Source organism: Rhamphochromis sp. 'chilingali' (assembly GCF_963969265.1).
Source record: "Rhamphochromis sp. 'chilingali' genome assembly, chromosome: 20".
In the NCBI taxonomy this organism is placed as follows: domain Eukaryota; kingdom Metazoa; phylum Chordata; class Actinopteri; order Cichliformes; family Cichlidae; genus Rhamphochromis; species Rhamphochromis sp. 'chilingali'.
Window position 1 is genome coordinate 25769979 of NC_137947.1, and position 23237 is coordinate 25793215.

Here is a 23237-nt window from a genome sequence, read left to right on the forward strand (position 1 = left end):
GCAGGTCGAATCACCTTGCGTTTCACGCATGCGCAGTAATGGAAGGTAAGCGGTTTCGGCCGTTTCAATGTGGACGCACAACTCTGTGAAAACGGTAGTCTGGACACGGAGCGTTTACAGATGAAAACGCCTTTTTCAAATTTATCCGGGCTCGTGTGACGTCAGATCACAGGCCGTTCCAATGCCGTCACCAAACACCACACTTCAAAGCACAAAGCCTGTGTTGTCACAGTAACGCATTCTGCGATAGGAGGTCATATATAGGAGTGAAACTGACATTCGCACAGCCTGAACTGGTTCACGTCTGCAGCGCTGCCGTCTCTTGTAACCCTGCACGTTTCCAAGGTTTGCTTTTTACGATATTCTTGTAGTTTTTGTCCTCAGATGAGGTGTGAAATGTCTGTGTGGTGCAGCCTGGTCTGCCACCCACCTATAAAAGGTGGAGGCTCACCAGGACATGCACGCCTCACAAGTTCCCGGCTCTCTCGACTCGGTTGAAGACGGGTTTCTTGGAGAGGGGGAGGGCAGTGAGGCACAGTCCCCCGTCCCCCGACGCCCCTCGCGATGCCCCTCCTTCTTCGACTAACCCTCTACATAGGAGCCGTGAGAGCCAGGAACTTGTGAGTTTTGTATGTCCACTCAGGAATCATTCATACCTGGTCTGTAGGAAGTTCCTGTCAGAAGGAGGGGGCACCGCGAGGGCGTCGAGGGGCGGAAGGCGGTGCCTTAGTGCCTCCCTCCTTCTGACATTGTAAAGGAACCCTAACTTTATTATTTTTTTAAAAGTAAGATGTATGTATGTATGTATGTATGTATGTATGTATGTATGTGTTTTTTGTCCTCAGATGAGGTTTGAAGTGTCTGTGTGGTGCAGCTGGTCTGGTCTGTCTCTGTACAGTCGAGGCTGCACCCACCTACAACAGGTGGAGGCTCACCAGGACATGCACACCTCACAAGTTCCCGGCTCTCTGACTCGGTTGAAGACGGGTTTCTTGGAGAGGGGGAGGGCAGTGAGGCACAGTCCCCCGTCCCCCGATGCCCCTCGCGATGCCCCTCCTTCTTCGACTAACCCTCTGCATAGGAGCCGTGAGAGCCAGGAACTTGTGAGTTTTGTATGTCCACTCAGGCATCATTCATACCTTGTCTGTAGGAAGTTCCTAAGTTCCTGTCAGAAGGAGGGGGCACCGCGAGGGCGTCGAGGGGCGGAAGGCGGTGCCTTAGTGCCTCCCTCCTTCTGACATTGTAAAGGAACCCTAACTTTATTATTTTTTTAAAAGTAAGATGTATGTATGTATGTATGTATGTATGTATGTGTTTTTTGTCCTCAGATGAGGTTTGAAGTGTCTGTGTGGTGCAGCTGGTCTGGTCTGTCTCTGTACAGTCGAGGCTGCACCCACCTACAACAGGTGGAGGCTCACCAGGACATGCACACCTCACAAGTTCCCGGCTCTCTCGACTCGGTTGAAGACGGGTTTCTTGGAGAGGGGGAGGGCAGTGAGGCACAGTCCCCCGTCCCCCGACGCCCCTCGCGATGCCCCTCCTTCTTCGACTAACCCTCTGCATAGGAGCCGTGAGAGCCAGGAACTTGTGAGTTTTGTATGTCCACTCAGGGATCATTCATACCTGGTCTGTAGGAAGTTCCTGTCAGAAGGAGGGGGCACCGCGAGGGCGTCGAGGGGCGGAAGGCGGTGCCTTAGTGCCTCCCTCCTTCTGACATTGTAAAGGAACCCTAACTTTATTATTTTTTTAAAAGTAAGATGTATGTATGTATGTATGTATGTATGTATGTATGTGTGTGTTTTTTGTCCTCAGATGAGGTTTGAAGTGTCTGTGTGGTGCAGCTGGTCTGGTCTGTCTCTGTACAGTCGAGGCTGCACCCACCTACAACAGGTGGAGGCTCACCAGGACATGCACACCTCACAAGTTCCCGGCTCTCTCGACTCGGTTGAAGACGGGTTTCTTGGAGAGGGGGAGGGCATTAAGGCACAGTCCCCCGTCCCCCGACGCCCCTCGCGATGCCCCTCCTTCTTCGACTAACCCTCTGCATAGGAGCCGTGAGAGCCAGGAACTTGTGAGTTTTGTATGTCCACTCAGGCATCATTCATACCTGGTCTGTAGGAAGTTCCTGTCAGAAGGAGGGGGCACCGCGAGGGCGTCGAGGGGCGGAAGGCGGTGCCTTAGTGCCTCCCTCCTTCTGACATTGTAAAGGAACCCTAACTTTATTATTTTTTTAAAAGTAAGATGTATGTATGTATGTATGTGTTTTTTGTCCTCAGATGAGGTTTGAAGTGTCTGTGTGGTGCAGCTGGTCTGGTCTGTCTCTGTACAGTCGAGGCTGCACCCACCTACAACAGGTGGAGGCTCACCAGGACATGCACACCTCACAAGTTCCCGGCTCTCTCGACTCGGTTGAAGACGGGTTTCTTGGAGAGGGGGAGGGCAGTGAGGCACAGTCCCCCGTCCCCCGACGCCCCTCGCGATGCCCCTCCTTCTTCGACTAACCCTCTGCATAGGAGCCGTGAGAGCCAGGAACTTGTGAGTTTTGTATGTCCACTCAGGCATCATTCATACCTGGTCTGTAGGAAGTTCCTGTCAGAAGGAGGGGTCACCGCGAGGGCGTCGAGGGGCGGAAGGCGGTGCCTTAGTGCCTCCCTCCTTCTGACATTGTAAAGGAACCCTAACTTTATTATTCTTTTAAAAGTAAGATGTATGTATGTATGTATGTATGTATGTATGTATGTATGTGTTTTTTGTCCTCAGATGAGGTTTGAAGTGTCTGTGTGGTGCAGCTGGTCTGGTCTGTCTCTGTACAGTCGAGGCTGCACCCACCTACAACAGGTGGAGGCTCACCAGGACATGCACACCTCACAAGTTCCCGGCTCTCTGACTCGGTTGAAGACGGGTTTCTTGGAGAGGGGGAGGGCAGTGAGGCACAGTCCCCCGTCCCCCGACGCCCCTCGCGATGCCCCTCCTTCTTCGACTAACCCTCTGCATAGGAGCCGTGAGAGCCAGGAACTTGTGAGTTTTGTATGTCCACTCAGGCATCATTCATACCTTGTCTGTAGGAAGTTCCTAAGTTCCTGTCAGAAGGAGGGGGCACCGCGAGGGCGTCGAGGGGCGGAAGGCGGTGCCTTAGTGCCTCCCTCCTTCTGACATTGTAAAGGAACCCTAACTTTATTATTTTTTTAAAAGTAAGATGTATGTATGTATGTATGTATGTATGTATGTATGTATGTATGTATGTATGTGTTTTTTGTCCTCAGATGAGGTTTGAAGTGTCTGTGTGGTGCAGCTGGTCTGGTCTGTCTCTGTACAGTCGAGGCTGCACCCACCTACAACAGGTGGAGGCTCACCAGGACATGCACACCTCACAAGTTCCCGGCTCTCTCGACTCGGTTGAAGACGGGTTTCTTGGAGAGGGGGAGGGCAGTGAGGCACAGTCCCCCGTCCCCCGACGCCCCTCGCGATGCCCCTCCTTCTTCGACTAACCCTCTGCATAGGAGCCGTGAGAGCCAGGAACTTGTGAGTTTTGTATGTCCACTCAGGGATCATTCATACCTGGTCTGTAGGAAGTTCCTGTCAGAAGGAGGGGGCACCGCGAGGGCGTCGAGGGGCGGAAGGCGGTGCCTTAGTGCCTCCCTCCTTCTGACATTGTAAAGGAACCCTAACTTTATTATTTTTTTAAAAGTAAGATGTATGTATGTATGTATGTATGTATGTGTGTGTTTTTTGTCCTCAGATGAGGTTTGAAGTGTCTGTGTGGTGCAGCTGGTCTGGTCTGTCTCTGTACAGTCGAGGCTGCACCCACCTACAACAGGTGGAGGCTCACCAGGACATGCACACCTCACAAGTTCCCGGCTCTCTCGACTCGGTTGAAGACGGGTTTCTTGGAGAGGGGGAGGGCATTAAGGCACAGTCCCCCGTCCCCCGACGCCCCTCGCGATGCCCCTCCTTCTTCGACTAACCCTCTGCATAGGAGCCGTGAGAGCCAGGAACTTGTGAGTTTTGTATGTCCACTCAGGCATCATTCATACCTTGTCTGTAGGAAGTTCCTGTCAGAAGGAGGGGGCACCGCGAGGGCGTCGAGGGGCGGAAGGCGGTGCCTTAGTGCCTCCCTCCTTCTGACATTGTAAAGGAACCCTAACTTTATTATTTTTTTAAAAGTAAGATGTATGTATGTATGTATGTGTTTTTTGTCCTCAGATGAGGTTTGAAGTGTCTGTGTGGTGCAGCTGGTCTGGTCTGTCTCTGTACAGTCGAGGCTGCACCCACCTACAACAGGTGGAGGCTCACCAGGACATGCACACCTCACAAGTTCCCGGCTCTCTCGACTCGGTTGAAGACGGGTTTCTTGGAGAGGGGGAGGGCAGTGAGGCACAGTCCCCCGTCCCCCGACGCCCCTCGCGATGCCCCTCCTTCTTCGACTAACCCTCTGCATAGGAGCCGTGAGAGCCAGGAACTTGTGAGTTTTGTATGTCCACTCAGGCATCATTCATACCTGGTCTGTAGGAAGTTCCTGTCAGAAGGAGGGGGCACCGCGAGGGCGTCGAGGGGCGGAAGGCGGTGCCTTAGTGCCTCCCTCCTTCTGACATTGTAAAGGAACCCTAACTTTATTATTTTTTTAAAAGTGAGATGTATGTATGTATGTGTTTTTTGTCCTCAGATGAGGTTTGAAGTGTCTGTGTGGTGCAGCTGGTCTGGTCTGTCTCTGTACAGTCGAGGCTGCACCCACCTACAACAGGTGGAGGCTCACCAGGACATGCGCACCTCACAAGTTCCCGGCTCTCTCGACTCGGTTGAAGACGGGTTTCTTGGAGAGGGGGAGGGCATTAAGGCACAGTCCCCCGTCCCCCGACGCCCCTCGCGATGCCCCTCCTTCTTCGACTAACCCTCTGCATAGGAGCCGTGAGAGCCAGGAACTTGTGAGTTTTGTATGTCCACTCAGGCATCATTCATACCTGGTCTGTAGGAAGTTCCTAAGTTCCTGTCAGAAGGAGGGGGCACCGCGAGGGCGTCGAGGGGCGGAAGGCGGTGCCTTAGTGCCTCCCTCCTTCTGACATTGTAAAGGAACCCTAACTTTATTATTCTTTTAAAAGTAAGATGTATGTATGTATGTATGTATGTATGTATGTGTTTTTTGTCCTCAGATGAGGTTTGAAGTGTCTGTGTGGTGCAGCTGGTCTGGTCTGTCTCTGTACAGTTGAGGCTGCACCCACCTACAACAGGTGGAGGCTCACCAGGACATGCACACCTCACAAGTTCCCGGCTCTCTCGACTCGGTTGAAGACGGGTTTCTTGGAGAGGGGGAGGGCATTAAGGCACAGTCCCCCGTCCCCCGACGCCCCTCGCGATGCCCCTCCTTCTTCGACTAACCCTCTGCATAGGAGCCGTGAGAGCCAGGAACTTGTGAGTTTTGTATGTCCACTCAGGCATCATTCATACCTGGTCTGTAGGAAGTTCCTGTCAGAAGGAGGGGGCACCGCGAGGGCGTCGAGGGGCGGAAGGCGGTGCCTTAGTGCCTCCCTCCTTCTGACATTGTAAAGGAACCCTAACTTTATTATTTTTTTAAAAGTAAGATGTATGTATGTATGTATGTATGTATGTATGTGTTTTTTGTCCTCAGATGAGGTTTGAAGTGTCTGTGTGGTGCAGCTGGTCTGGTCTGTCTCTGTACAGTCGAGGCTGCACCCACCTACAACAGGTGGAGGCTCACCAGGACATGCACACCTCACAAGTTCCCGGCTCTCTCGACTCGGTTGAAGACGGGTTTCTTGGAGAGGGGGAGGGCATTAAGGCACAGTCCCCCGTCCCCCGACGCCCCTCGCGATGCCCCTCCTTCTTCGACTAACCCTCTGCATAGGAGCCGTGAGAGCCAGGAACTTGTGAGTTTTGTATGTCCACTCAGGCATCATTCATACCTGGTCTGTAGGAAGTTCCTGTCAGAAGGAGGGGGCACCGCGAGGGCGTCGAGGGGCGGAAGGCGGTGCCTTAGTGCCTCCCTCCTTCTGACATTGTAAAGGAACCCTAACTTTATTATTTTTTTAAAAGTGAGATGTATGTATGTATGTGTTTTTTGTCCTCAGATGAGGTTTGAAGTGTCTGTGTGGTGCAGCTGGTCTGGTCTGTCTCTGTACAGTCGAGGCTGCACCCACCTACAACAGGTGGAGGCTCACCAGGACATGCACACCTCACAAGTTCCCGGCTCTCTCAACTCGGTTGAAGACGGGTTTCTTGGAGAGGGGGAGGGCAGTGAGGCACAGTCCCCCGTCCCCCAACGCCCCTCGCGATGCCCCTCCTTCTTCGACTAACCCTCTACATAGGAGCCGTGAGAGCCAGGAACTTGTGAGTTTTGTATGTCCACTCAGGCATCATTCATACCTGGTCTGTAGGAAGTTCCTAAGTTCCTGTCAGAAGGAAGGGGCACCGCGAGGGCGTCGAGGGGCGGAAGGCGGTGCCTTAGTGCCTCCCTCCTTCTGACATTGTAAAGGAACCCTAACTTTATTATTTTTTTAAAAGTAAGATGGATGTATGTATGTATGTATGTATGTATGTATGTATGTATGTATGTATGTGTGTGTTTTTTGTCCTCAGATGAGGTTTGAAGTGTCTGTGTGGTGCAGCTGGTCTGGTCTGTCTCTGTACAGTCGAGGCTGCACCCACCTACAACAGGTGGAGGCTCACCAGGACATGCACACCTCACAAGTTCCCGGCTCTCTCGACTCGGTTGAAGACGGGTTTCTTGGAGAGGGGGAGGGCATTAAGGCACAGTCCCCCGTCCCCCGACGCCCCTCGCGATGCCCCTCCTTCTTCGACTAACCCTCTGCATAGGAGCCGTGAGAGCCAGGAACTTGTGAGTTTTGTATGTCCACTCAGGCATCATTCATACCTTGTCTGTAGGAAGTTCCTGTCAGAAGGAGGGGGCACCGCGAGGGCGTCGAGGGGCGGAAGGCGGTGCCTTAGTGCCTCCCTCCTTCTGACATTGTAAAGGAACCCTAACTTTATTATTTTTTTAAAAGTAAGATGTATGTATGTATGTATGTGTTTTTTGTCCTCAGATGAGGTTTGAAGTGTCTGTGTGGTGCAGCTGGTCTGGTCTGTCTCTGTACAGTCGAGGCTGCACCCACCTACAACAGGTGGAGGCTCACCAGGACATGCACACCTCACAAGTTCCCGGCTCTCTCGACTCGGTTGAAGACGGGTTTCTTGGAGAGGGGGAGGGCAGTGAGGCACAGTCCCCCGTCCCCCGACGCCCCTCGCGATGCCCCTCCTTCTTCGACTAACCCTCTGCATAGGAGCCGTGAGAGCCAGGAACTTGTGAGTTTTGTATGTCCACTCAGGCATCATTCATACCTGGTCTGTAGGAAGTTCCTGTCAGAAGGAGGGGGCACCGCGAGGGCGTCGAGGGGCGGAAGGCGGTGCCTTAGTGCCTCCCTCCTTCTGACATTGTAAAGGAACCCTAACTTTATTATTCTTTTAAAAGTAAGATGTATGTATGTATGTATGTATGTATGTATGTATGTATGTGTTTTTTGTCCTCAGATGAGGTTTGAAGTGTCTGTGTGGTGCAGCTGGTCTGGTCTGTCTCTGTACAGTCGAGGCTGCACCCACCTACAACAGGTGGAGGCTCACCAGAACATGCACACCTCACAAGTTCCCGGCTCTCTGACTCGGTTGAAGACGGGTTTCTTGGAGAGGGGGAGGGCAGTGAGGCACAGTCCCCCGTCCCCCGACGCCCCTCGCGATGCCCCTCCTTCTTCGACTAACCCTCTGCATAGGAGCCGTGAGAGCCAGGAACTTGTGAGTTTTGTATGTCCACTCAGGCATCATTCATACCTTGTCTGTAGGAAGTTCCTAAGTTCCTGTCAGAAGGAGGGGGCACCGCGAGGGCGTCGAGGGGCGGAAGGCGGTGCCTTAGTGCCTCCCTCCTTCTGACATTGTAAAGGAACCCTAACTTTATTATTTTTTTAAAAGTAAGATGTATGTATGTATGTATGTATGTATGTATGTATGTGTGTGTTTTTTGTCCTCAGATGAGGTTTGAAGTGTCTGTGTGGTGCAGCTGGTCTGGTCTGTCTCTGTACAGTCGAGGCTGCACCCACCTACAACAGGTGGAGGCTCACCAGGACATGCACACCTCACAAGTTCCCGGCTCTCTCGACTCGGTTGAAGACGGGTTTCTTGGAGAGGGGGAGGGCAGTGAGGCACAGTCCCCCGTCCCCCGACGCCCCTCGCGATGCCCCTCCTTCTTCGACTAACCCTCTGCATAGGAGCCGTGAGAACCAGGAACTTGTGAGTTTTGTATGTCCACTCAGGCATCATTCATACCTGGTCTGTAGGAAGTTCCTGTCAGAAGGAAGATGGACAGTGAACATTTTAAGCCCACTCGGCAGCGACAGATGGCCACCCCTTCCTGAGCCTGGTTCTGTCGGAGGTTTCTCCCCGTTAAAAGGGAGTTTTTCCTCCCCACCGTCGCCAAGTGCTTGCTCATAGGGGATTTTTGGGGCTTTTATTTTTTTAAAACCAACCGCTGATAAGTCAATCAAAGACTAATTTGGACAATTGGGAAAAATTAAATAAAATAAAAAAATTGGATAAAATGCATGTGTCATTGTTTCATATTGATTTCACATAACATACCATTTGATTTCAACATATTTTTGTTACACTTGCAGTGGGTTTATTTTTTATGATCCTGTTCATTTTAAATATGAATATAAATCATCTAAATAGAAATGGAAAACTAGAAAAAATAAAAATATAACTTTACTAATCTGGAAGTTATTTGTCATTGGATCCATCATTCCCACAGTGGAAACACATTATTTCATATTATGTTCAAGTCAGTAGTTAAAAGTATAAAATTTAATAATGTCTATTTTTTAGTTTACTTTATTAATAAAGACATTTTTAAGTATTTTAGAAACACTAACATCATACATATCCAAATATGAAGTAATGTTTTAACTCCCATTTACATACAGACCTGTGGCCAACTTTATAAACCATTTTGAATTTTTTCCAGCTGAGGCGTTCAAAATAGATATACTTTTGATTGTCACAGTGTAATTTGGGCAGCTGCCTGCCTAATATAACATAACATCACCACAATATTTTATATTAAATGAGGAAATGTATCTTTGTTTCCTCAGCTAAGACTGCTTGCTGCTGTAGCTTGTGTTTATCTTGAGAGTGACATCTGATTTAAAAGCAAGGAGCAAAAGCCACTGAGCACCATCGGTCAGCACAGAGGCAATGCAGTTTGGTGTAATTGTTAGCCTAGTAATTCATAGTAATATATTTCTCACACACAACCTCAACCTCTGCCTCTCAATGTGAGCAGAGACGCAGCAGCATCTTGTTTCTACAAGAAGCCTGATTAAAATGTGAGGCATTTATACGGTGTACGAGATTAATAACAAATATTCACTGTCTGCAAACCATACCAGGGTGGACTATTCATTTTCCCAGTGGGTCACATGAAAAACTGAGACTGGTGTGGAGGCTCAAACTACTAAGCTGAACTCAGTTCTAATCAGTATTAATTTTATTTCTTCATAAACTGCTACTGGCATGAGTGCATATTACAACTTCACTGCGACAGTATTACTTATTTTCCTTACACACAGACCTTATAGGAGGTAATTGAGAGAAAAAAGAGGGGAGGATGGAGTGGGTGAGTAATGTCATTAGGTGAGGTCATTTGGGATATTTTATGTCCTGGCAATGAAGCGGAAAATTATTGAAATTTAAACTGGATACATTTAAAATTGCATTGTTTTTCTGATGCAGCTTGTATTTTATGCAAAACATGTTAAATCTTGTGGGAATGTTCACTTTCAATACAGTTCAGTTATGCAGTGCTGAGTGTCAGACATGCTAAGGCACATGTAATGAAATAACTTGTTTGAGCTTTTGTAAAGAGTTCATTTTTAAATTTTTACACAAACGAGACTTTTCTCACTCCGGTTACTGTTTCAGCTTCACAAAGGCTTCAGTGTTATAATGAAGAAAAAGAAGCATCACTTCAATACATCAGCCGTGTTGTCAGTGATGTAATTTGAGATTTTTCCTTTCAACACTGTTTAAAGTACAGGCTCCCATGTATGGACAGATGTTTTGATCCACCTGCTTCTCTGTAACCTGTGGGTGAATCTCTCCATCTCCTCTGGGTAATTATATTTTCCACTTCATTTACACACAGCTGGAAGAAGGAGATGCGAGTAAGGTCTTTATGTTTCTGCTTGGACCTTCTGTCCCTGCAACCCAAACCCAGATAAGTAGCAAGATATGGATAGATGGATGAGTAGATGTCCTTTTGACATAGTTGTGTCATGAAGTAACATGAAAAAATAGTTTAACCAGTGCACTTTAGGTCTTAAAAACATGAACAGCATCTCTTAAATATATGCATCCATTTTTATCTCAAGTCTCAAGCATTTCCTTAAAACCATATCAACACAATCCAGTGAAGTGAATTAACAGTTTCTCCAAAGACAGCTGCTACATGCAAAGGAATCAAAATTCACAATGCCATCTTCTCAATTCTGTTGGAAAAATATGTCCCATAATTTTTTAAATGGTTAAGAGACAAAATAACCATGTCTAATGTAGCATCTGTGATTTAAACGAAACACAAAACTGTATCAGTTTTCAATTGAGTACGTTGTGTATGATTTTGCAAATTTAAAAAAAAAGCACCATGATCTACTTTAAGGAACACAAGCAGGATATTTTGGAGTGACCTGACTTGAAAACTCTGCAGGTGGATATTAAAAATGCTGCATCTTCTGCAAAGCAGCCTAAAAATATCCAACTACATCAAAAGTGCTTCACTGAAAAGTGGGTGAAAAGTTTTTAATCATTAATGGAAAAAATGCACCAGTTGTGCATCAGTGATATGAATATCACAAAGTCTGCTAGCTAAGGGTGCTGCAATCTAGAAACACTGTTGTCTCTTCCTCTAACTTGGGGCAGTTATCATCACAGTGCAACTTCACCCTCAGCTCTGAGCAAAACTGCTAAAAAAATGTGCAAGGTGCAGAAAAGGAGGGAGGCGATGGATGTGTGAGGCAGAAAACAGGATTCAGAAAAATGCTGAGCTCTGCAGGCTTCAGGAATAGATTCTGAGTGAACAACCACAAATGGTTCTTTCTAGGTGGAGCTCTTTTCCCCTCCATACATTACTGAGGCGCTGAACCATGGTGGTGGTCCAGACCTTTTTTAATTTGTGCCCTCAGCCCTGGGGACTTAGTGACTGAAAGACTGCTAAACCTCTGCTGGTCACTGTAGATAGTCGCAAAGGAAATAATCTGAACTGTTGAGCTGTTTTATCATAACTGAAAAACATGCAGTAGCTAGGAAGAAATATTCTCCATTAGCATTAATTAAAAAACTGAGCACAATAAGGTCGGTTGTCAGAAGAAGCAGGCACTCTTGGCTCCCTGGCACACCGAGCTGAAGACATGATCTCTCTTTGACCTTTGCACAGTGGACCGTAAATGAGCTGTTTACTTTTTTATCTCTACAATATCTCAGGTAATATCTTGAATTGCTGCTGTTCTGCATCAAGTGAGGCAACAGTGCAGTTTCTCTCCTGTATGGATTCTTTGATGAACACACAGGGGCACACTCGGATCAAACACTTGTTATGTCTGCCTGAATGATTTGTCATGTTCGCATGTATTATGAGGTCAACATCCTCTTTAAAACAAGCACAGCAAACACAGCAGAAGTTTATCTCAGTGTGAGATTGTAAATGATTAGATATTTTTCATGGATGTTGCACATGCTGCCAAGTACTCTTCAGAGACAGCAGCGACCTGACTGGAGGCTCCATGGCATGCCTTCATCTTCTTATTCTTTATTTACATGTGCAGAAGCAGAGCAGTCTGATGAAGGGGCCTGACAGATGGTAAGTCCTTCTGTTTCAGTATAAAGATTTTGTGCTGGAGGGAAAGGACCCAGCATTAATGTGAGCTCCTCTTCTCCCTCTTTCATGTGCAGAAATAACTGATCTTGCCTCTGCTGAGCCTCTGAGTTGGGACTCTTCTCCGGCTGTGAGCTGAAAGATGAAAGAGGAAGAATCATTTCTTCTGAGAATTCAGGTGCTTCTCTTAAACATGAAAGAACCTCTTTTTTTTTATTTATTAGGGATCAGGAATAGAAATATACCAAATTATCTGTTGATTGTCTGTTTTTGTCCTTGCATTTCTGACTCATTGGGAGAATTCCATTATGAACATACATATCCTAGTGGAAATTTAAAATATACGATGTGAGAAATATGAAGTGAAACTGCAGTGGATGCATCTTGACATGTAGACGTGGCCAAGATGACCACGTATTCACTTCACACATATATGAACTGTAGCTATAACAGCTTCAACTCTTATGGGAAGGCTTTCCACAAAGTTTACAAGTGTATCAGAATTTGTGAGGTCAGACACTGATGTTGGATGATAAGGCCTGGCTCACAGTCTCCACTCTGATTCATCCCAAAAGCATTCGGTCAGATTGAGGTCAGGACTCCGTGCCGGCCGGTCAGATTTTTCCACACCAAACTTGCTCATCCATGACTGGTACGCAGTCATATTGAAACAGGAAGGGGTCTTCACCCAACTGTTCCCACAAAGTTGGGATCATGAAATTGTCCAAAATGATTTGGTATGCTGAAGCATTAAGAGTTCCTTTCACTGGATCGAAGGGGCCCATCGCCTGAGAAACAACCCCACACCATAATCCCCCCTCCACCAAACTTTACACTAGGCACAATGCAGTCAGACAAGTACCGTTCTCCTTGAAATCACCAAACTCAGAATGTTTTAGAGGAGGAGCAGGGAGGAAGAATTCCCTTTTAACAGAAAGATACCTCAAGCAAAACCAGAGGAAGACATCTATCTGCCATAACAGGTTTTGGAGTGAGGGGAAAGAGAAAGACAGGTCTAAACACAAACACAGGAGACTAATATATATCATCAATCTCCTCATCGATATGCATCTATAACCTTCAAAATTATTTAACACAAAAAGTGATCAGAAGAAAAAACTCAACGTAAGAAGTTTATTGGTTTGCAAAGGAGCTGTTTTTACAAAAGCATAGAGGGGGGAAAACATTTGGAGCATGTATTGTGTTCATCTAAACACTGGCCGTGTGCACATTCTCACAAAGTTTACAGTCAACTCTATTTATTTCGGGAATGTGACATCATGTGGTAATTACAAGTGCTCCTGTTTTCAGCAGATCAAACAGCCAACATGATGCGTGAGATGAAAGAGTATCAGGGAGATCAAAGTTACTGCAGCCGGCACACGAGTGATCCTCCGACTCAGTACATCCTTGAAAACAATGACAGGAAACTGTTGTGCAGTTAAAAGAAAAGCATCTGGAAATGGGAAAGGTTGCAGTTTAAGACAATACTCTTTTTCCATATCATTTGTAATATTTGTACACATCAGAACCCAGAGCCAAAGAAAACACTTTCATTATTATAAAAGACTCAGCTTTTCAACGCGCCTTCATATAAACAGCAAAACGTTAGCTATACAGTCAGGATATCTTTACCACACACAAAGCTGCTGGTTATGGTGTAATAAATACAAATGATAACATGATCAACCGCACAAACACATCAGCAACACATCAGCCTACTTCTACTCAATGAACACCATGAAGTCATTTTAGCACCTTTTAGAAAACCGCTCTTTAACCTGGTGAAACTCATGGGGAAATGATTTTAATTCAATGCTCGAGTCCACATTAGGCCATAAAAAAATACAGCCCAAAAGAACAGACAGTGGATAGATGGCAAAAAGAAATAAAACCGCATGCTTGACTGAAACAGAAACTGGCAATACATAGTTGGTACGTCAATCTGTCGTCTTTCCAAATTGCCAGGTACTAGCTTACATGCACAACAAATGCTTTCATGTGTTTTCTTCAAAAATAAAAACCCTGAGTCCACGTACATCCAAAGTCCGAAAGGAGGGTAACAAACAGACAGACATGGGTAAAAAACAAAAACAAACACTCCTTCTCTTACATCAGACTTGCTGGATTTTAAGGGTAGGAAGAGTGTAAAGATTTACTTCACTGAATGGGTATAAAAGGGCAGGTCCTAAATAACTGGGGTGATTGTGGACAGTAATTTCACCTGGGTTACCATTAGATTACAATCAGCCAGAAAATGACATTCAGCTTTTCAGTTACATTTTTAAAGTGTTGCAGAGAAAATAAAATAAGAGTTACAAAGAGCAATAAATTATGATTTCCCAAGGTTGTTCTTCAAAAGATGTGGGATCATTAGGAGATCAGAAAAAGAGGCCTGCATATTTAACAGTAAAAATGCTTTAACTGTTTTCTTCTCGCTGTGAGTTTTGCAATTTTTTTAAAGTGCAACAGTACAAAATAGGTAAGTACCCCACAAGCTTATCCTGTACCTGCACCACATCTAAAAACCTAGAGGAAAACAAACTGCGCTCAGCTGGAAAAAAACACAGCAGTTCCAGAAACAATTTGCTAATGGCAGAGTTCAAGTGTACACTATGCTGAGCCAAACAGACTCCCAGCTCAGCTCTGCACACATATAAAGAGCTCCCTGGAATGAGCACAGGAAGCCTTGAATTGTTCCTCTCCCTCCCCCGTACCTCCTGCTGCTGTCAACACAGTAAACTGAAGACCCAAAACATGAACCTGCATCACCCTTCAACACACATCTTGTTTTTACATCACTCAAACATACTTCCATGGACTATATCAACATTATTACAGTAAACTGTTACTAAATATGGTCACCAGAATACCAATAGCATCCAACAACATGCCCAATCAGCATAATTACATGTTATTTGGACACATTTGCCCTTGTAATACTAAAGTAAGAATGATTCACACACACCTATCCGTTACACTGCAATTCTCAGTACCACGCTCGTTTGTGTCCAGAATAAATTTGGGTAAAACGAGGAACTCAGGAAGACGCTGTCTGACCAACCAGGCAAAAAGAAGCTTAGAGTCAGCTCTAGGAGCAGCGATGTTATTGCTATATCAAAGGAACTAGCAAATACTCATGCATGTATAGAAAGCAGCCTTTCTGCATTTTGACAAACGCTGCCCACAGGTAATGAAGAAGTTTCCTTAGAGTTTGCCCACAAAGGAAGCCTCATTCATGGCTTACTCCAATTTTACAGCAGCAAAAATTCGATCCAAAAACCATCATTGGCTTATGATAAACACAGAATATGTGAGGGTGAAAATGTCAAAATGTCTGAGCAGTTTTGTGCAGGCAACTGCTGTTCACTTCTTCAGTGTCAAACTGCTAAAAAAAAGTCCTCAAAAGGGATCAAACAGGCTCATGAAACCTGGTTTAGGTTTTACTGTCATAAACAGAACCAGCAGCGCCGCTTTCCAACATTTACAAGTTGCGATCATTTATTCTGTGAATTTCTATTGAATAGTTTAATGATTTCTAACAATGTAATAATTCTAGAAAAACAGCGTACGCCATTCCATTTTTCCATTATTGTGATGCATGATACTTCTGTACCTGAATGACCTTCAAAATGTACTATTTGTATCATGACTTTGGTTTCTGTTACACCCCCTAACGTGTTATAAATGTGTAACAAATCACATTTATGAGCAGTTTCAGGAAACGTTTCAGTTGTGAAAAACCCCCTTGGCTAACCCTTCATGTGAAATGACATGTGCCTTGTTCTTTTAAGTGTCTGGGAAACAGCTGCAGGGCATCTGCACCAGAGTGTATCTATTATTCATGAACAGCTTATCAACGTTTATAATTTCAGCTTTAATGCATCTTTAGAAACCCAGGAAACTTTAATGATTTATTAACATTTCTAAAAGTGGGACTGGTAATAACCGTTTACCAACTTTTAATAAATACAATTTTAATTACACACAAAAGGGATTTTTCACAACTTGGCAAATATATTCAGGCTAATAACTGACCCATGAACATAACTTAAACTTAAATCATTTTTCTTATAAAACCCTTTAAAGAGGTCAAGGCTTCAGCAACAAAGAAACTTTATTGCTGCCCTAAGCCATTTGTCTAGAACAAATCTGGCCAGCTTTTTGCAAGAGCTTTGTCTTCCTCAGACTTTTCCTTCTCCTACCTGCATATTAGAAGTAGGTGAAGTTGTGCCAAAAAACACAAATGCATAAACAGAAAAAAAAAAGTACCTTTTAATGTCTGCAGTGAGTTTTTACATCTTTCTAGAGTATGGAAAAAAAAAAACCCAAAAACCTGATAACGCATAATCAACGTTGATACTGGAAGAGTGTAAACAGAGCACCTTAAGATTTCATACACACAATACTTGTGGGTTTAACTTGAAGATCTCTTCTCTATATTTTTTAGAACTTGCTCCCTGCCCCAGTGAAGGAAACTGTCATAAAGAAAACAACGCATAAGAGACCAGACATTTGTGTTAGTTACACTTCTAAAACACAGCCTGCAGCGCTAGGAAAGGATGAGACTGCATCAGTGTGGGCAAGATGCCGATGAGGAATGATTCAGGAAAACCTTTTTCTTTTTTTAAAAAGCCATGAGACACACAAGACCTATAATGGACTAAAACAGCACCAGCCATACCACCAAAAACTGTGACATTGAGAAATTAATCTGTGCATCACTATATCTTCTATGCTACTATTAAAGAAAAAAAAAAAAAAGAAACAAAAAAAAAAAACATCAACCCTATACATTCAAAGTACCCCCAGGATCTGACCCCTGACTCCAAAATGTGTGACTGAACCTGCACCCGGCTGAACCTGTGACCTCGATGACAGCACGGTTTCTTCTTCATATAAGGAGTAAAACTTCTATCTTATTTTAGTGTTCAACTCTGATGAGGCTTGCAAAAGAAAAAAGGAGCAGAAGTCAAATTTTAAATAACATTTCTCTGCAGCTCTACTGCCTCTATAGCGCAATCTACTGACAGGAGAGTGGCTGTAGTTAAAAAAAAGAAGAAAAAAAAAAGAAAAGTGCAAACTACCCAGACACGCTGTGTTAAGCATGGGATGCTACATCTTGTCATGATATAATCCTCATTTTTGAGTATTTAGGTCAATGAGGCTGCAACGTGTTACCATGACAACTGGAATAAACCCAAGGGATGCAGAGGAGTGCCAGCAGAGTTGGATATACATCAGCAGAGAGAAAACAGGCCGCTATGCTGTCTTGTGTTGTGCTCAGATGAGTTTTTGAAATAGTTACACATCCAGCTGTGCTGAGCTCAATCTAACTAAAGCATATCAAATATACATATATGTCCAGGTATATTTGAATTGAAACCAGTTGCATCTCGCATAACATCATGTATCCGCCTGATTTGGGAACACTGCTCTGGCCTGTGAGTTTTACTGCACATTTGTTCACGTTGCTTGGTCAGCAAAAGATTTAAGAGGACGCTTGTATGTTTAAACAAAGTGAGTTGAATTGAGTTTAAGTTTTTGATTTTGTTCTATCCATGAGCAACACTTAACTTTCACTTTAGCTGCTAATTGTCAGATATTTTTATCTAACTGGTTTTTTCCAAACCTCCACACCTGCCTCCATCTCAAATTCCCTAAAGGATTCGACATAAAAGTGGAATGTCCTATAAATAAGCTACAAGTTCGCTGATCTAAAAACTGGGGCTACAAGGGAAAAATACCTGAAAAATGGATCAAACACATTCACCCACAAAGCACCATCACATCAGATCCCGGTTCAACATAAAGAAGAGGAAGAAGAAGAAACAGCAAAGCAGAAAAACTTTGATCCAGTTACTATGCTGATGCAGTGCTGTACGATGGGCTATGGATGATGATGTAACAGGCGCACATGTGTGTGTGGTCATGTGTGATCAAGTCCTTGCTTCACACACGACTTGCGGAGCGGGAATTGGTCAGAGGGCAAGTTAACCAAGCTTGGTAATCTGTAGGTCTCCTTGTATTCGTACTGTGTCGATAGAGGGCAAAGATTTTACTTTGTGATAAAAGTCAAAGAGCTGGTGTCCATCCACGAATATCCGGAACCTCTGGTGCTCGCAGTGGATCTCAATCTGCAGAAGGAAGAAAGACATGGAGAAAAAGACAGTTAGGCAAAAGGTGGAAAGAAAATACCGCACTTTAACCGCTTTTGACTTCATGACAAGTAGAGACTGAACACACTCATTCCATACAGTCACAATAAGCAGAAGAAATTGGGTGGGTGGAAAAAGCTGTGTCAGAGTTACACACAATCACCTCATGAGCTGAAGGGACGCATCTCACTTTATACAACCATTTCTTTCTCTGCTCGTTAATATAAAAATATTATTTGTGCAGTTTCAATTTGAGTAAACAATTACAAAATAGATTCAGTAAAGGACTAGATGTTACAATCCCTGATATTGCATTGCTTTAAATGGAGAAAACGTTGACGGATGCTTGTTATGAGGAAAGGCAGCTCAGAAACTTTACCAGCGGCACACATCGTTGTGTGCCTCAACTTTCGGTCTTTTACCCAAGCTAATCTGTCATTTTTTCTTCCTTGGTTAGGGTGCATGATAAAGACAACCGCTTGTAAAGAGAAAGACCAAATGACCCCTTACACTGAGGATGACTATCAGCTATTTTAGTTGATGTTAAAACATTTAAAGCTCCCAAAACGTTATTGAATAAGTAGGCTAGAGCTAAGCCTCGCTCTCATTTTCTTCTCTTGTTTGTACGTGTACACACTGAATCCTAACAAACCGACAACAAAAATGTAACTGCATAAACACCTCCGCGTGGTTTATGCCAGTGGGGGGGAATTTAAAAAAAAAAAAGAAACCGTCAAACAACTCAAGGCAGAATGTTTTAGATGAAGCAGCAGAAACAAACCATCCTGCTCTGAGACCACAGCACATCATGTGTCTCTCCACATGCCCCTGGATTCAGGAGGGAGTTTGTTTTAAACATTCTGCATGGCAGACTTAATCTCCAGCCTCCAGCTTTCGACAGAGTCATGACTGTGCCGACCTGCTCAGTCACGCTGCAACCACAAACAATGACACTTTATCAGAGAGCTGACATTCAACAACCAGATGCAGGGTTCACCTCTAAAAATAACTTAAGTTGTTGTGTCTGCATATTTCGCATTCTTAAAAAACAGAAAGAGTTTCTCTTTGTAAAAATTCTCATGCATCCACAGCTGAGTTTTAAAGATATCAGACTGGAAAACACACTAAGCAAAAACCCTTGACTGGGGCAGGGATAGCTCAGTAGGTAGAGTGGTAGCCCCATGATCGGAAGGTCGGGGGTTCGACTCCACTGAACGGCTACCCTGAGGTACCCCTGAGCAAGGTACCGTCCCTACACACTGCTCCCCGGGCGCTGCACTGGCGGCTGCCCACTGCTTCACTGGGTGAATGGGTTAAATGCAGAGGAACTATTTCCCTATGGGGACTAACACGCACACTTTACTTTACTTTGACCCCAGCAATTAGGGGATCCAGTGGCTCTGTTATGATGTTGGAATAGTTTTGCTCACATTGTGTGTGTCTCCTTAGAAGTAAGGATCACTGTAAATCCATAAACTTATGGTGGAGTGGTCTCTTCCAGGACTATAATGTACCCCATCAAAAGGATAGCAAGGGGTTACTGAATTGTTTAAGTTTGCAAAGGAGATTAATCATATGCACTGGTTTTGACAGTGAACCAAACTCAGCTGCAGTGCGCACCTGTAAGAGACTTTGGACCTCCTTCTCAAGCAGATCACGTCACAATCACTATGCAAGATAAATAAAAATAGCTCCAGCAATCAGTGCCAAAATAAATTTTTACTAAATTTGTACACATGCACTAGAGTCCTGAACATTTCGAGACATTACGCAATAGAGATGGTTACAAGTACACAAATTACCGACCCAGTTGCTTTGGGCATTTGCCTTCTTTTAGCCTCCAGCTCCTCAAGTATAACCTCTATATGGATTTCACAGAGCTGCCAACACTGCAGCAAATGTCACCGTGAAATGCACCATAACGTGTGGGTGTCGTGAACTTGGCACTTTAAACAGACCTTCGGCTACACTGGAGAAAGAACAACTTCATTCAGTGTCCTGAAAACATCTCGAGAAACTTCATGCTTTGTTCTTCGCTCCATTGCCACTATTGTATATTTTTAGCTGTACACCATGTGTGTTATTCATGTGCAGACTTATTGGAGCAGAATATGACATTAAAGAGCTAACAAGTCCTCGGGTGTTATGAGATTACTCATCATGCATATGCCCTGCTGCTCAACCCCCTCCACCCTCCAACTCCAACTCATTCAGCACACCACAACAGCTGATGTGGTCCTAACGCAGTAAACAGGCCACTATATGGGGTACAGGCTGTATTTACATTACAATATGATGAAGCATGGACAACATTTCCTGTTTGTGTTCCATTATCATGCTGCGCAGATAATCTCACATAACTAATTCTGAAAATATCTCTGCTACAGTCGACTGCTGGGGATTACCCAGAATTATTTGATGTGAGAAAAGGGATTTTTTTACCCTAAAAGGCTGATCAGGGATGAAGGGAAAATACACAGTGGACGCCTCCTCCTCTGTCCATTTCCCAGAAACCCGAGCGCTGCGAAGGAACTGACGGTCAGTGAAACGAGCCGTGAGTTTCAGGGCCACATCAAATGGAGGCTCCCCTTTCTCTGAATCACGTCCGCAGGTCAGGCTGACATCAAAGCTGAGGGTATGAAAAAAAAAAAAAAAAACCAAAACCGGGGTATCGGGTATTCAGGCAGGATGCAGTGGTAAAGCACACATCAGATAATCTGGGATAAATGAGATGCATAATTCTGCTGCGTAAGAACAATTCTCACCAATTGTGAGTTAATTATGCATAATCCCTGCTGCTAGTTCTGTTTATCCACCCTCCCCTGCTGCTGCTGCACAGTTATGCGTCTTGGTGTAAGTTTATGGTCACAGTTACAGGCATCAAGTTTCTAAGTAATGAGACGCAACAAAGAAAGACTGTGTGTTTAGGCCTTGGAGCTGTTCTGTCTGTTGGGACATTCACATGAACTTTGGCATGGAAAACCCTCCCAGCAGCAGGCACTAAACAAGATGAGGTCATCGAGAGGTTTCTTCCAAGTTTGACACAAGTTTCCATGTAGGGTAAGGACACACCCAAACAAATCTGCTTCACTGGATCTCTCTCTTTTTTTAAAAAATTTAAAAAAAAAAGAAAATCCCCCCCCCTTTTTCTCCCTGCTGGTGAGGGAACGCCCTGTCTCTGCATACTTAAGGAGCCACTGTTCTTTCTGGCTGCCTACGCATTACTCAGTGTGTCCTCGAGTGGCCGTGCAAGTCTGACTAGCCTAAGAACAAAAACAAAAAAAAAAACCAAAAAAAAAACCAAAAAAAAAAAAAAACACATCCCATCTCTAACATCCTTTAGCAAAGAATGTGTACTGTGCAGACGTAAATCAGAATGTTTTAAATATGCAGAGATAAAAACATGGCTCCAGATAAAGAGTGTGTGCATGCATGCCTTTGTGAGGTGTTATGTTACCTGTCTGGCTCCAGGTCCACGATGCCCATCACTATTATCTTCTTCCCCGGCCGCATGCCCCCCCGGATGCGCCCGCTGAATGGCACCGTCTACGCATTGCACACATTGAATTTATTACGCACAGCCAGGAGCGAGCATCAAACAAGGACACTCGGGAAATCGTTTAAATATTTCATACCAGGAGGCGTGATAAATCCTCCTTGTCAGGTGAGATGAGGCCGGGGTTCCCCAGCGAGTCATTCAGGTGGTCTTCTTCCACATTCTTCAACACCAGTGACAAAAGACACAGGATGCAAAGTATCATTTATCGCTCTGTCAGGTAGGATATACAACTTGCATGGCTGAGGTTAAAGGCACAACAAGAGGCTACAGGCCTATCATTCAATATATGCACAAGAGTGTGGCCTCGTACGCGGCGTGCAACAACAATGACGAGGTGGCAGCAGACCTGTCATGTTGTTATCAGCGTTCCTGCCGGGAGCCATGAGTTATTATAAATGAGCCCCACATTTGGCACCATCTTGCACTACGATGGAAATGCGCACCGGCTGGGTGGCCTAGAAGAGCACACACCGCCGGTGCATTTCACCACAGCGTATTGGATTTCCCAATTTCCTCCCCGGCCACAGATGAAAGAGGAGTCGCCCTACGCTCTGAATGCGCTGCGCCCGGCGCTCCGCATTTACAATAAGCGCCGGATAATCGACCTAACGGTGCGCTTAAATCGCAACTAACAGGCCCCCCATGCACAGAAAATAAATACCAACACACGTAACCCCGGATCGGTTCCCCGAAAACCTTCAAAATACTCACTACTCCGTCCTTCTCCGCTGCCTGCACCGCCATCTTGAGCAGAATAGCATAGGATGCTGATTATCGGAGCAGAGGCAGCTCTGCCGGGGAGCGTGGTTTGTCAGCGTCGTGGCACTGACTCAGGAGGATATTCCTGTTCCTGCTCCAGTACTGCTCCTATTCTTGGGTCCTCGCGTCTGACTTGGCCTGAGAGAGAGCACAGTCACCTCGCAGGATCCCTCTGCTGCACTGAAATGGGTGGATGTCTGCTGACGTATGCTTTATAATAATTACAGACCAAAAGCTTAATCCCCGTCTGTTGGAGAAGGCTAATCAGACAGATTTCCCTCAACCCTTCACCCAATTAGACAACGCATTGTTTGGATTCTTTAGGGGGTTTCTAGGTTGGGATAACAATCCAGGACACGACTTTTAGCTGGTTTAAATAAGCGGTTACTTTATGAGACTGCGCTCGCGTGTCATTTATCCAGTTTGACTGTGACACAGACTGGGGGGTTTTGGCCTAATTGGCCAAAGTGGGCACACTCAATACTTTGGAATGATTAAACAATACTGTAGGGCTCAGAGGCGTCAGGGAGTTAAAAATAGCTACAAATGGACCTGTTTCTGCTCACTTGTGAGCCTGGGACATAATTGCTTTTCACCGAATGAAGTGGACAATCCCACTGTCTCTTCATTGACTTTTGCAACCCTCTCCGTCCTTTCTGTATGCTCTCTATATATTCAACCCCCATCTCTAATCGTTAGCCCGGCTGTTGTTTAGTTAAACTGGTCCACTCTGCCCCTTTGTGGATATTTAAAGGCATTACACGCTAAGCAAATCAATGCACTGTGACTTCAGTGATGCACTGATGTTCCCCTTAATCCAAAACGCTGCAGCGAG

The 23237-nt window shown here is 45.1% G+C and overlaps 2 protein-coding genes across 2 annotated transcripts in view; one reads left to right on the top strand and one right to left on the bottom strand.

Moving 5' to 3' along the window:
• Positions 1-13046: 13046 nt before the first annotated feature.
• lgalslb (lectin, galactoside-binding-like b) lies at positions 13047-22762 on the bottom strand. Its single transcript, XM_080868757.1, has 5 exons — positions 22355-22762; positions 21720-21803; positions 21542-21630; positions 20527-20713; positions 13047-18063 (listed from the first exon to the last, which is right to left on the bottom strand). The coding sequence occupies exons 1-5, from the start codon at positions 22385-22387 to the stop codon at positions 17920-17922; spliced, it is 537 nt and encodes a 178-aa protein (XP_080724883.1). The 5' UTR covers positions 22388-22762; the 3' UTR covers positions 13047-17919.
• abch1 (ATP-binding cassette, sub-family H, member 1) overlaps positions 21754-23237 on the top strand; it is a gene marked incomplete at its 5' end in the record, with an annotated part of 43363 nt that continues 41879 nt past the window's right edge. Inside the window, one exon of the mRNA XM_080868754.1 lies at positions 21754-21860. Coding sequence (XP_080724880.1) covers positions 21754-21860 — 107 coding nt within the window. The remainder of the gene's footprint in view (positions 21861-23237) is intronic.

Coding starts and splice junctions, on each gene's coding strand:
- lgalslb (XM_080868757.1), bottom strand. CDS start 22,387: ATGGCGGTGCAGGCAGCGGAGAAGGACGGAGTA. Junction 21,804..22,354: donor CAGCGGAGAAGGACGGAGTA/GTGAGTATTTTG, acceptor CTGGTGTTGAAG/AATGTGGAAGAAGACCACCT. Junction 18,064..20,526: donor TCCCTGATCAGCCTTTTAGG/GTAAAAAAATCC, acceptor TTCCTTCTGCAG/ATTGAGATCCACTGCGAGCA.